Raw genomic sequence first — 12,240 nt, forward strand, 5'->3', positions numbered from 1 at the left:
AGTTAAAATTTTAAGCATTTTTTAAAAATACAAGTTCAGCACTTAATTATTTTAAGGAAGTTTTTAGTAAATTTTCAGATATCGGAATTTTTTCCTTAATTATCAAATCGATTAAATTGACGTAAAGTGAAATCAAGAAAACTATTTGTTTTTTGTTTCGTTTTAACAGGTGTGACGGATGTGACGTTTTTACTATCATCTTCCGGTAATAATTTGTGAGTTTTATTACAAGTATTACTAGGTAACTATGTTTTCTGTTTGATTTTCGAAAGTTTTAATGTTTATGGGAATGGTTTATATTTCCGTTTTTTGCTTTGTGTGTTTTTGACACTTCGCAACCATTTCCCATTGCGGCGAGTTCGAAAACGCGATCTTTCATCCATTCGGTATTTGATATTTTGACAGCTAATAAACTAAATATTTCGATTTAACTTGATCTTTAAGAATTTTTCATGGTTTTTAAATTGAAAGAAGATTAGTAAAATTAAAATGCATTATTCATCTGATTAATTTTTAGAACTATGCTTAGATTTATAGTTGAGGAAGGAAGGTATCACAGAAACTTGATAAGAATTTAAATGTTATTTGTTTTTGCCAACTAATCGAGGATATTTCTCGATATTCTTCTTCATTCTCAGTGCATTGGTCACGATGTCATCATGCATTAGATTTTAAATTGAGTATAATCGATGCGTAATGTAACCTGTTGGGTAGTTTAAAACATTGAATACTTTCAATTCTAGAGGTTTCATTTAATTTGAAATTCCCCATTTTCCATTCAATTTATAGTCCCCTTTTACTTCCAAGAGGCTTTCATATTTCTGTAAACTTTTTTTTATTGTCAGAACAATTTAGTTCAAGATCAGGAAGTGTCATATGTATCTCGTGTTTGTTTTAGAAAAAATCGTTGTTTATATTAAAATGTTAACTTTTTTGATTTGAATGAAGTTGCGTTGGTAACAATTTTACTCTAGATATAAAAAAATGATATTTTATGATAATAAAAATTATTTTATGAGCAATTAATTCAACCATAATGTACAAGTTTTATAAATTTTGAATATTAAAATTTTTGCAGCTAATAGTTATCACATACTAAACACAAATTAATTATATTACTGTTTACTCTATCGAGTATGTTCGACTTCATGATTCAGAGCTTCAAAATTTATATCAGAATTTTGATTAAAAATTTTTTTTAGGTTGACATTTCTTGAAAACATTTTTCTAGAGGACATGCAAGTTGTAAGGGCATTGAATCTGAGGTGGAGGGGGCTATTAATGGTTTTAATTACCTCATAACTATTTATTAAAGGGTATATTTGTGTATCGTGATCTGTTGCGCCAACTACAATCGCCAAGGAGCCAAATAGACTTTAAACTTAAAAATTTGAAGAAAAAAAGCTATAAATGTTTGCCGGGGGGCGGCTACGAGTTATACCTTTTGAGTTGATCCTTTTCTGTGTCGTTTTTTTTTTTTAGTTTCTCGCGGGCCACAGCCCGGAAGTTTCCAAGACTTGGGGATTATTCTGCCACAGATCACGATACGAAAATCTCCCTTTATTAAACTATGTGACAAAATAATTACTTCGAAATTTTTTACAGGAGCAGAAAGTTATACATTTATAATGTTGAAACTAATAATAGGATTATTCAGTAACCTTTTGAATAATATTAACAAATTATTATTGCTTATTCATCAGTTGCAATTTATTTTTAAGAGAACAAAGTTATTCATTCATTATGCTGCAATTAAGAATAGAATTTTCATATATTAATTGAGATGAAATAGTGAATGTAAGTTAATATTATTTTATCAAGATGTCGTTAATTATTATTGTAACGTTATTTTAAATTACAAATATGAAACATTTTGAGATGGGATTGATTTCCTGAAAAATTTTCTCCTGTATTTGTGGTCTGCTGTCCTTTGGATTTTGCAGATGTAGGCACGGGGCAAATTGCCATAGCCATTTTTTTTGGATGGGAATATTTTTTTCCATTGAGATTAAATTTTATGACATATAACTGGGTATTTTTGAATAATTGTTAAAATAATCTTTTGTAAATGCAGTAGTTTATTTTTTTATCCATATAGGATAGCAAAGTATTAATTTAAAAATAAACTATTGCAGAATATTGCTTATTTTACATTAGTAGCCATTGATTTATGATTGAAATTTTAACTCCCAATAAATAATTGTTAAATTAAAATTCGATTTTATTTAATATATTTTTTTTAATCTTTGATGAATAAAAAGATAGAAAACACTGGGCCAAATACAGGAGGATAAATGATAAAGAACTATTGCGACAAAAGACGAAAATGTCCTCATTACTCATGCCTATTTGTGTACCAACCTGTTTTTTTTTATAAAAATTTTTTTTTTTAGCTTTTTTTATGAGTGTACATTTTACAGTTTTTTTCATAGTATAAATTTAAAGGGTTTTCGTGTTCTTCCTGATTACTTACTTATCCTCTACGTGCCTTGGGCACTTAAGGCCTCTAGCATATCCCTCCAAAGCCTCCTGTCTTTAGCAATAGATCTTGCTTCCTCCCAGCCAGATATTCCACATTCTTTTAATTCGCCCAAAAACATGCGCTGGATGGTAAGTCTGGGTCTTCCTCTTGTTCTCTTACCATCAGGGGCCCATGTAAGCGCAACAGATGAAATTTTTTCTTTGGGCATTCTAAGGATATGTCTGAGCCAGCTCCATCTTCGTTTTTTAATTTCATCTTCGATTGTTTTTATTTTAGCTTTCTTTAATAGATTTTGATTTGATACTTTGTAAGGCCAGAAAATTTTAAAAATAAATCTTAAACATTTGTTTTGAAAGGTTTCTAATTTTTGTATTTCGATCTTAGTCTGTTTCCAGGTTTCTGCGCCATATAATAGTACTGCTCTAACAATAGCTTTGTAAACAACTATTTTTGTCTTTATTTCAATATTTGACTCTCTCCAAAATTTATGTAATCCCTTAAAACATGTTCTTGCTTTGATTATTCTCTGTCTAATATCTTCACTACTTCCACCTTTTTTATCTACAATAGAACCTAAATAGCTAAATGACTCTATGTCATCTATTTCGTGATTTTCGATTTTAATTTTGTCATTTTTCTTTTGATTTATTCTCATTACTTTAGTTTTCTTCTTGTTCATGAATAAACCTACACTATTTGAATATTTGTTGAATTTGTCTGTTTTAAGTTGAAGGTCTGTACATTTGGATGAAATAAGTACGATGTCATCAGCAAAATCAAGGTCTTCTAAAGTAGTTGTGAAATTCCACCTTATTCCTCTTTTTTCATCTTTCAAGCTGTTTCGCATAATCTAGTCTATCACCAGTATAAATAAAAATCCCGATAAAACACATCCCTGTCTCACGCCAGTTTTTACTAAAAAGAATTCAGTTAATTCTCCAGTTACTTCTATACATGCTTTGCTGTTATCATACATATCTTTGATTATGTTAATATATTTTTCTGGTATATTATAAAGTGATAAAATTTCCCATAATTTCTCTCTCTTAACTGAATCAAAGGCTTTACTGAAATCAATAAAGTTTAAATATAAAGAGGTGTTAAATTCTAGGCTTTGCTCAATGATATTTCTAAGTGTGAAGATTTGCTGCATTGTTCCACTTCCACTGCGGAAACCTGCCTGTTCTTCTCTTAAAATTCCATAAATTTCATGTTTTAGTCTATTCAGAATTATTCTTCCAAATATTTTTCCCGGTATGAAAGTAGGCTAATGCCCCTCCAATTTTCGCATTTTGTTAGATCGCCTTTCTTGGGAATTTTCACTATTACTGCTTCTTTCCATTGTTCTGGTATTCTTTCATTCTCCAGATTTCATTGAAGAGCTTTTGCAACTGTCTTGTAGCGGTTTCAAAATCTGCCTTAAGCATCTCTGCCACGATTCCGTCTCTCCCTGCAGCCTTCTTTGGTTTTGTGGCCCTCAGGGCACTCTGTACCTCATCCAGCGAGATATCTTCCAAAGAAAAATCTACAGTAGATGCTACATTTAATGTAACATTTGAGAGTTGCTCAGAATTTTCAACATGGTGTGCGTTAAGCGTATCTTCAAAATATTTTCTCCATCTTTCTTCGATCCTCTTATCCGTAGTAAGTAACTTATTGTTTTTGTCTCATACTGCACATTGTGAATCTCGTTTATTTCCTTTTATTTGTTTCACTTTCTGATAGAAAGTACTTATTTGTCCTTTTTGCGCTGCATCTTGAGCCTCAGTGGCAAGGTCTGTGAAATATTTCCTTTTGTCTTTTCTGGCTGTCTTCCTGATTAATTTCTTCATTATTACTACTATTCCTATCAGTAATATTTTTTGCTTTTTCTTTTACAACATTTCAAACAATATTAGTTTAAATTAACTATTAATGGTAGATCATTGCTTATTGTTCTAAGAAGATTAGGCTTGTTGCCAGTTTAGTACTGTTATGAGCTCTGATTTTTTTTTTTTTTTTAAGTTCTTGTAATAAACAAATTGTATTGTGATGTAATAATCATATTGTACAAATAATACTTTTTTAACAAGTTTCTTTTATACATATTAAAACAAAACACTTCACTTTTGTCGATATAGTGACACTTAACTTTTTATCTATATATTTAACTTATCCTTCAAGACTATTGTAAATTGATACATTATATGTCTTGGATATACAATAACAAAATAAAAACATTTTAAGGTTCCTTCTTGTAAACTCTATATTAATCTTTGAATGTGAATTTTTTAAAAAAAGAAGAAAGCTAAATCAATTAAAAAAAGATTTAATGATATTAAATTCTTGTTGAACATCTAAAATCTAATGAGCTGTTAAATTTATGTAATTTTTAAAGCAAACAGCACATTACAGCAATATTTTGTCAGTTTTTTGTTGCGAATCTTTGTTTTTTCAATTTTTTCAGGACTTTTTACCAGTGCTTTTTTTTTCTTTATCATTTCAATTTTGTGTTCTTAAAATAATGTTTTGCAAGTTGTTACTAACAGTTACTTAATTATGAGATTTGCCTCGTATTTATATGTAACTAAAAAATTTTTGTAAACTTTATGTATTTTTCTTATTTGCTAAAATAGGGAAGATTTTTGTATAATTTGGGAGGATGTTCTTAATAGCCCTGGGAGGGATGCCTACCTCTGTGAGAAAGGGCTCCTCATTCTGGGTCACTGACCCTTTGGCAGAATTTTTTCAGGCTTTCTGCGACGAAACTCTCTAGCACTCATATCCATCTGCAAGATGGTTTCAATAATAACAAAGATATATGTTACTGATTTAAATTAACAAAAAGCACTGTGTTTACAAAAAAAAACAACAACATAGAATTATTTTCATTTAATATGTAATATTTTTTTATTCTAATATTATGGGCGATATTATAACTTTTTGTTGGGGAGACAACCGCACTAATTCTTTCCAATATTGCATTTTGAAAATCATCACATTAAAGAAAAAAAATTAAAAATCATGAAACCCTAGCTGTAATTACCGAAAAACAAATTGACGACGAAGACACTCGAATTGGATTTTTCAAAAGGGGTTACTCAAATTCATATTCAATGTCTGATTGTTGTAATAAATAATATCAGATTTTATAAACTATATGGAAATCAAAAGCAATAATTGCCAAAAAAATTATAGAAGCCTTGCCTTAAAAATTAAATACTCGAATGCACGATTCGAATTTCCACATTATCTGAAATATATCAGGATAATTAAAAACCATGTGAAAATCAATAACTGCCGAAAATATAATCGAACCACTCTATTGATTTATGATACTATCAGCGTAAATTGAACGCCAGAACAAGTGTTTATTTAGATGAGCGATTCAAATTTTACGTGTAAATTTCTGCAAAAATGAAAACTAAAATTTTTTCTTCCCGAAAGAAAAATCTTTCTGCATGAACTCTGTAACGTTCTGCATCAATGTCACCGTGTCGCTGCGATTCTGCCACAGGTGTCACTGATATTAAAGTTTAACAATGATTAAGTAACTTGTTCACAACATTTCTGTACTTGAGTAAATGTTTATCTCTTGAAAGTAATTTATCTTGTGCCAATATACATCTTTAGAGTTTTAATTTAATTACATTCTTGTTATGTTTCTTAATCAAAACATTCTGTGTTAAGAAAATACAAACATCAACTTTTCATTTCAAAAAATGAGATATAACAAAAAGAAAAATATTTCTATAAAATATTCTTAAGTTTTGGACCATGAAACTAAGTTTCCCATATATATATTACAGTAGAAGATCTATGTAACTCAATTCTATGTTTTTTTTTCTTTTAAAAAATGTCAAGTATTTGTAACTAAAAATTGTTTTAAAGCATTTTATGATTGAACTGTTCCAGACTAATATTGCTGTCATATTAATATTACTGTTATAAAACTCAAAACCTTGGGTTACAAGGTTTGTATTATTTAGATTTTTTACTATCTATGTATTTTTCTACATATTCCTTACATACATTCTATATCTACACTACACTATATATATTCTATATATGTGTAATATATCTCAACATATACCAGTCTACATATACCAAAGGAACATTTTAAGTTCTCAAATATTATAGTTTCAAAAAATTTTTTTTCAAAAGGACAATTTAAATATTAAATTTTTTCTTTTTACGAGAAATCTAATATTTTTTGTTCATATTAATTTATCAGGGTTAAAATTTATTGAAAACTTAATGAAGTTTTTTGTTACTATTCTATTTTGAGACAACTTAAAAAGTTTTTTAGCACTGTACCTATATTAGTATAATAGATAACGTTTAACCGTTCATCACAAACACAGTCATATATATTATCTATTAATTGAACATCACTATTGCGTATTGCAACTTCTCCTATTGTCCCTCAAGTAGAATAGTAGTACTTTTTTTTGAAACCTAGTTTACCTAAATTTAATTTTTGCAAGCAACAATTCTGTCAAAATTTTATGCCGAAATCAATTGCATATATTTTTTTTTAGAATTTTGTTTGAATTTAATTCTTGGCGTCTTAAACGATTATTGTATAAGTAACTTTTTTGATTTTATTTTAGATTTACTGAAGAAAATGAAGTGAAATCTTGGAGAAAATTTGTTTTCATTCCTTAGGTTTAATTCAGTACTTGAAAGTGAGTTATGTCTATGTCTGTCTTTAAATTTAATTTCATTCAGTTAGTCTACCATCTAGGTGGCCAACCAAGAAGCACCTATTGAAAAATGTGACTTGGGGCAGTTTTAACTGTTACAAGTGAAGAATCACTATTTGGAAGTAGTCTTTGGAGTCTATCAGGAGTTACCTGAAGTGCGTAGAAACCCAACTTGTGTGTTACAATGCAAGCTGCTAGTACAACCAGGGTTGCCACTCTACATGGAGAACAGGGAAAACCTGGAAAATACAGGGAATTTAAAAATCACCTAAAATAACAGGGAAAATGCAGGGAATTTTGATTTTTTCCTTGCAAACTGGGAAAATACAGGGAATTTTGTTTCTTATTTTTGTCTTTTAAAAAATGGTACTCACTCAAAGCGTAATCTATGGGATATTTAGCCATGATATTTCAGCTATACTAAACTATTTCACTTACTATAACATTATTTAAATATGTTCAGCTGTTTTCCCACCAATTAAAACTAATAAATATAGTTAGCCCTATATAGCTCACAAAACAGCACAGTAATTGTTGTTTTCTTTTAATATATTGTGTATAATAGTACAGGGAAAACACAGGGAATTTTTTTTCCAGATTTGAGTGGCAACCCTGACAACTATATTTCAATTATTTAGAAATAAATAAATTAATTTTATTTTTTATTTAACCTAATGAGCTAATTATTAAAAAATTGTTTTTTACAATAAAAAAACTAGTTTTTACTTTAGTTTTATTTATTATTGTTATTTTTTTTTAAACTTTCATCTACTCAGACATAAATTTAAAAAAAAAATAGTTATTTGCTTAATGTACCATAATTAGTTTGTCATAATATTTACATTCACATTTTTATATTTTTCAATAAATTGGAAGTCAAATGCATACTTGCATAATTTTTTTATTCGTGTAGAGCATTCTTTACAAAAAGATTGACCATCAATGGAATAACATTTAGTCGCAGAGAAATTATACATATATGAAAGCTTTGAAAGTACTAACAGTGTAATTTTTTGTATAGCTGGCATTTTTTAAAATATATACAGGAACATGGTGAAAAATAGAATTTTATTTAAGGAAGGGCCGGAGGCCCATAAATGAGAACATTATACCTCTGGCAACTAGATACAATAGTGGTGATTTGACTTTGGAAAAGGGGTTCTTATATCTTTCTGGATAAGATATTTGCATATTGATAGATCTTAGAAATGTGGAATTCAATCAATTTCCCACGCTACTAAAGATACATCATTACATTTTTTGAGATAATTAGATCAATATTATCTCTTTTTTATTCAGGGAAAGGTGGTTTTAACTAATTGTGTATTAGATATAAGTTGTATTTATGAATTAGAAATACAGTAGAGAACCGATTATCCGGAATGATCGGAACTATCACCATTCCGGATTTCTGAATCGCTACAAAAAGCCGTTTTTTTAGTGTTAAACCCAACTAAAAAAATATATATATTTGTAAATAATCTTAAAAATAAGATAAAATGATGAGGTAATACACTAATGATTATTTCTGAAATGATGGTAAGGTAAACATCTTTCAAAAAAGAAAGAAAAATTCTAAAATCTTATGAGGAAAAAAAAATTTGTTTTTAAAAATTGCGGGAAAATTTATCAAATTTTGTTCCGGGTTTTTGGTTTTCCGGTTTTCTGATTTCCGGATAACGGGTTCTGTACTGTAATATATAGTTGTTTTAACATTACGTATATATGTATATACTGCCTATAAAAATCAGGGCTCGAAATTAATGACTCATTGTTCCAAGACCACTAAATTTGACTTGGACCACCATAAAATAATCATTAGTAGTCCCTCTGTCTAGTGATCAATATAAAAAAATGGTATGCTGTTTTTAATTTTTTTTGTTTTTTTTTTGTCACAAAAAAACATATTTCCTCATACTTCTGATAATTCATTTTTTCTGTATTAGGATTTTTTATTTTAAATTAACTGAACTTTTTTTTAAAAATAAAATTTTAATGGAGACACATAAGCAGTTGGGTGAATGTTTTACCGTGTGTACAGACTAATAATATATTATAGCAGGGTGGCCACCCACCTGGGAAACCTTGAAAACCTGGAATTATCAGGGAATTTTTTTTATACTGGAAAAAACCTGGAAATATCAGGGAAATTTGGATAAAAACCTGGAAAAATCAGGGAAATTTGGATAAAAACCTGGAAAAATCAGGGAATTTTAAAGAAAAGCTGGAAATTTTCCTTTGATAATTTTTTTAATTTCACTATTTTAAATTATTTACTAGTTTTCTTAATTTAAATTATTTCATCCATTATACCCACTTTTTTTAAATGGAAATGTATCGCCAAACAGTTGAAATATCATCAACTCAGTGATACTTTGCTTGCAGCAAAATTTGCTCCATTACAGTGTAAAGTTAGTTATACATACTACAATTTTTTGTAGCTTTCATGTGTCAAAAAAAATTAAAAACTTTGTATTATGCCCATAATGGCCCAATTTTTAATTTTTTAGGAAATTTATAAAAACTTTTATGTCCAAAAAGGAGCAAAACAGTTTTTTGAGAACTTTTTACATTTTGCTTTTGTCATTTGTAGACTAAAACTATTAGTTTAGTGGTCTGGCTGTGCTGTAAGAAGCCTATTTTAGAAATACAGTACAGAACCCGTTATCCGGAAATCAGAAAACCGGAAAACCAAAAAACCGGAACGAAATTCGATAAATTTTCCCGCAATTTTTTAGAAAAATGTTTTTTTCCTCATAAGATTTTAGGATTTTTATTTCTTTTTTGAATGATGTTTACCTAACCATCATTTTGGAAATAATCATTAGTGTATTCCTTCATCGTTTTCTCTTCTTTTTAAGATTATTTCCAAAAAAAAACAAAATTTTTTTTGTTGGGTTTAACAATAAAAAAACGGGTTTTTGTAGCGATTCAGAAAACCGGAAAAATCAGTTGTCCGGAATAGCGATGATCCCGATCGTTCCGGATAATCGGTTCCCTACTGTACAAAATTTTTATGAGGGACTGATGTAAACTATTTTTGAAAATTTTAAGTTTACCACATTTTAAAATGACTGAAATTTTATTGTTTTAATTGAACTTTTCCTTGTTTTCATAATTTATTAACATTTACACTGAAAAAAAAATTTAAATTGTTGTAAGAATTCAATTCAAAAATAAATACACCCTTCCTTATTATTCTTTTCCTTTCTGTTTGACAGGATGTTTCGCTGGAAAAAAGATAAAGACAAGGAAAAGGAGGACAAAAAGAAGAAAGACAAGAAGGATCGTAAGGATCGTAAATCAACTATTGAGAAAGAAAGCTTGACTGCTGATGAACTGAAGCGTTTAGATGAAGTGCGAAGAAGCTTTACAAGCAGTAAAGGACATTCAAAAGATGACTCATTTGACAAGCAAAGTAATAGTAGCGATTATAGCCTAAACTCTCCTCATACAAGTCCATCAGCTAGCAGCATGATTCTTGATCCTAATAAATCTGGGAGTCCATCAAGAAAGCCACCTCCAATACCAAAGAAGCCTACTTTGCTGGTAAAACCGAACCAGTCGACTAATAACGTTGAGACAACCCCTTCACCACAGGGGAGTACATATTCTATGGCATCCCTTCATCTTGGTCCAGTTAACTTAACTAATGAGATGCTTGCCTTTATGGATCAAATGAACAACCCGAGTAGTGATATCTTTGCGGCCTCTATTCCTGCCAAACCAAGTGTTCCGTCTGCACCACCGTCACAAGTGCCACCTGGTGAACAGGGAGGTTACGGAATGAGATGGAAGTCGTATGCCTCTAATCTTAGATTGCCTCCAGTAACATGTCTGCCAGCACCAGTAAGGACTCATTCTATTAGTAAGAATGCAGATATATTTCCTCATCCAAGTAATGCCAAGAAGAACAGCAAAAGTGTTCTGTGGTCTGGAGAGCGACTTCTGAAAGTTAATGAAATATCTGTGGAAAATAAAAGTAATGAGGAGATATCAGAACTAATAAAATCATCAGATGAACCTATTACTATAACTGTCCAAACTGTTCCTGAGTTGAGAGAAATTACCAGGAAATCAGACTGTGATACACAAACTGTGGAGAATTCTGAACAAAGGTCAGGATCGTTATCTCCTGGAAGTAATATGAGATTTAGAGGACTGGTAAGAAATTTTTATTTTTCTTTAATTTTAAACTTCATTATTATTTATGTACAATACATTTTAAATGTACTACTTTTCTCAGTAAATCTCTGCATTTGTAATTTGAATAGAATATTGTATTTAAAAACATGCAATAGTTTAATAGATAGTTTAAATTAGATAGTTGAAATGCTGAACATTTTCCTAACTAAGTATGGATACATTATTACAAATAGCTGATTTTCATGCAAAATAGGTGGTTGACGTGTAAATTATGTGTTTAAAAAGAATATTTAAAATTCTTAAAGCTGAAAGATAAATAAATCTGAAGTTTTTTTTTTTTAACTGAAGGTTTTTCTTAAATTTTTAAACTGGATGCAGGATGAGGTTAGCAAAATGCTAATCTACTAGTTAGTACATGTTGATTGCATCTGTATAGAATATTTATGAAAATATTGAAAACTGAGGAGTTTCTATTCTAATAATTGATATAATTAAATAAAAACAGAAATCAGTTATTTTCTACATTTTGAATGCTGCTGAAGAAGGAAATTTCAAAAAATATATAAAATGTTAATTACTATAAAATATGAGTAATAAGACATGTAAAAAATCTAACTTTTGTTATTTTTAAATAACTAAATCAATATCTGCTAGTGTTGATTGTTGAATTATTTTATAGTTTTGTCAAATTTGTTTTAAAAGATAAAATTATTGTATAAATTTAAAATACAGAAATGTCATTAATCTGACATGTAAAGGGTTTTTCAAAAAGATAGACATAAATGAATTAATAAGTATGTAATAAAATATAAATTGGTCATGCACAATCTACATGCAAATAAAAAACGGAACATAAAGTTTTTTTTAATGCAGGTTATAAATGTCAATGTGTCTCCATTTTGCTACTTGGACATAAACATCTAAGCC

At 29.1% G+C, this 12,240-nt stretch overlaps 1 protein-coding gene across 5 annotated transcripts in view; it reads left to right on the forward strand.

Annotated features, from left to right (window-relative positions):
* The first annotated feature begins 101 nt into the window (after positions 1–101).
* The window catches only part of Mhcl (Myosin heavy chain-like), a 132,933-nt gene continuing 120,794 nt past the window's right edge, over positions 102–12,240 (forward strand). For 2 of the 5 annotated variants that reach the window (XM_071182895.2, XM_071182899.2), the window contains exons 1-3: positions 102–241; positions 7,075–7,149; positions 10,389–11,331. In XM_071182895.2, coding sequence (XP_071038996.2) covers positions 10,390–11,331 — 942 coding nt within the window. In that variant the 5' untranslated portion in view covers positions 102–241; positions 7,075–7,149; position 10,389. The other 3 variants (XM_071182897.2, XM_071182896.2, XM_087167437.1) reach the window with 3 other exon arrangements.

Source organism: Parasteatoda tepidariorum, chromosome 7 (assembly GCF_982258835.1).
Source record: "Parasteatoda tepidariorum strain Cologne lab strain chromosome 7, Ptep-v5.0, whole genome shotgun sequence".
NCBI lineage: Eukaryota > Metazoa > Arthropoda > Arachnida > Araneae > Theridiidae > Parasteatoda > Parasteatoda tepidariorum.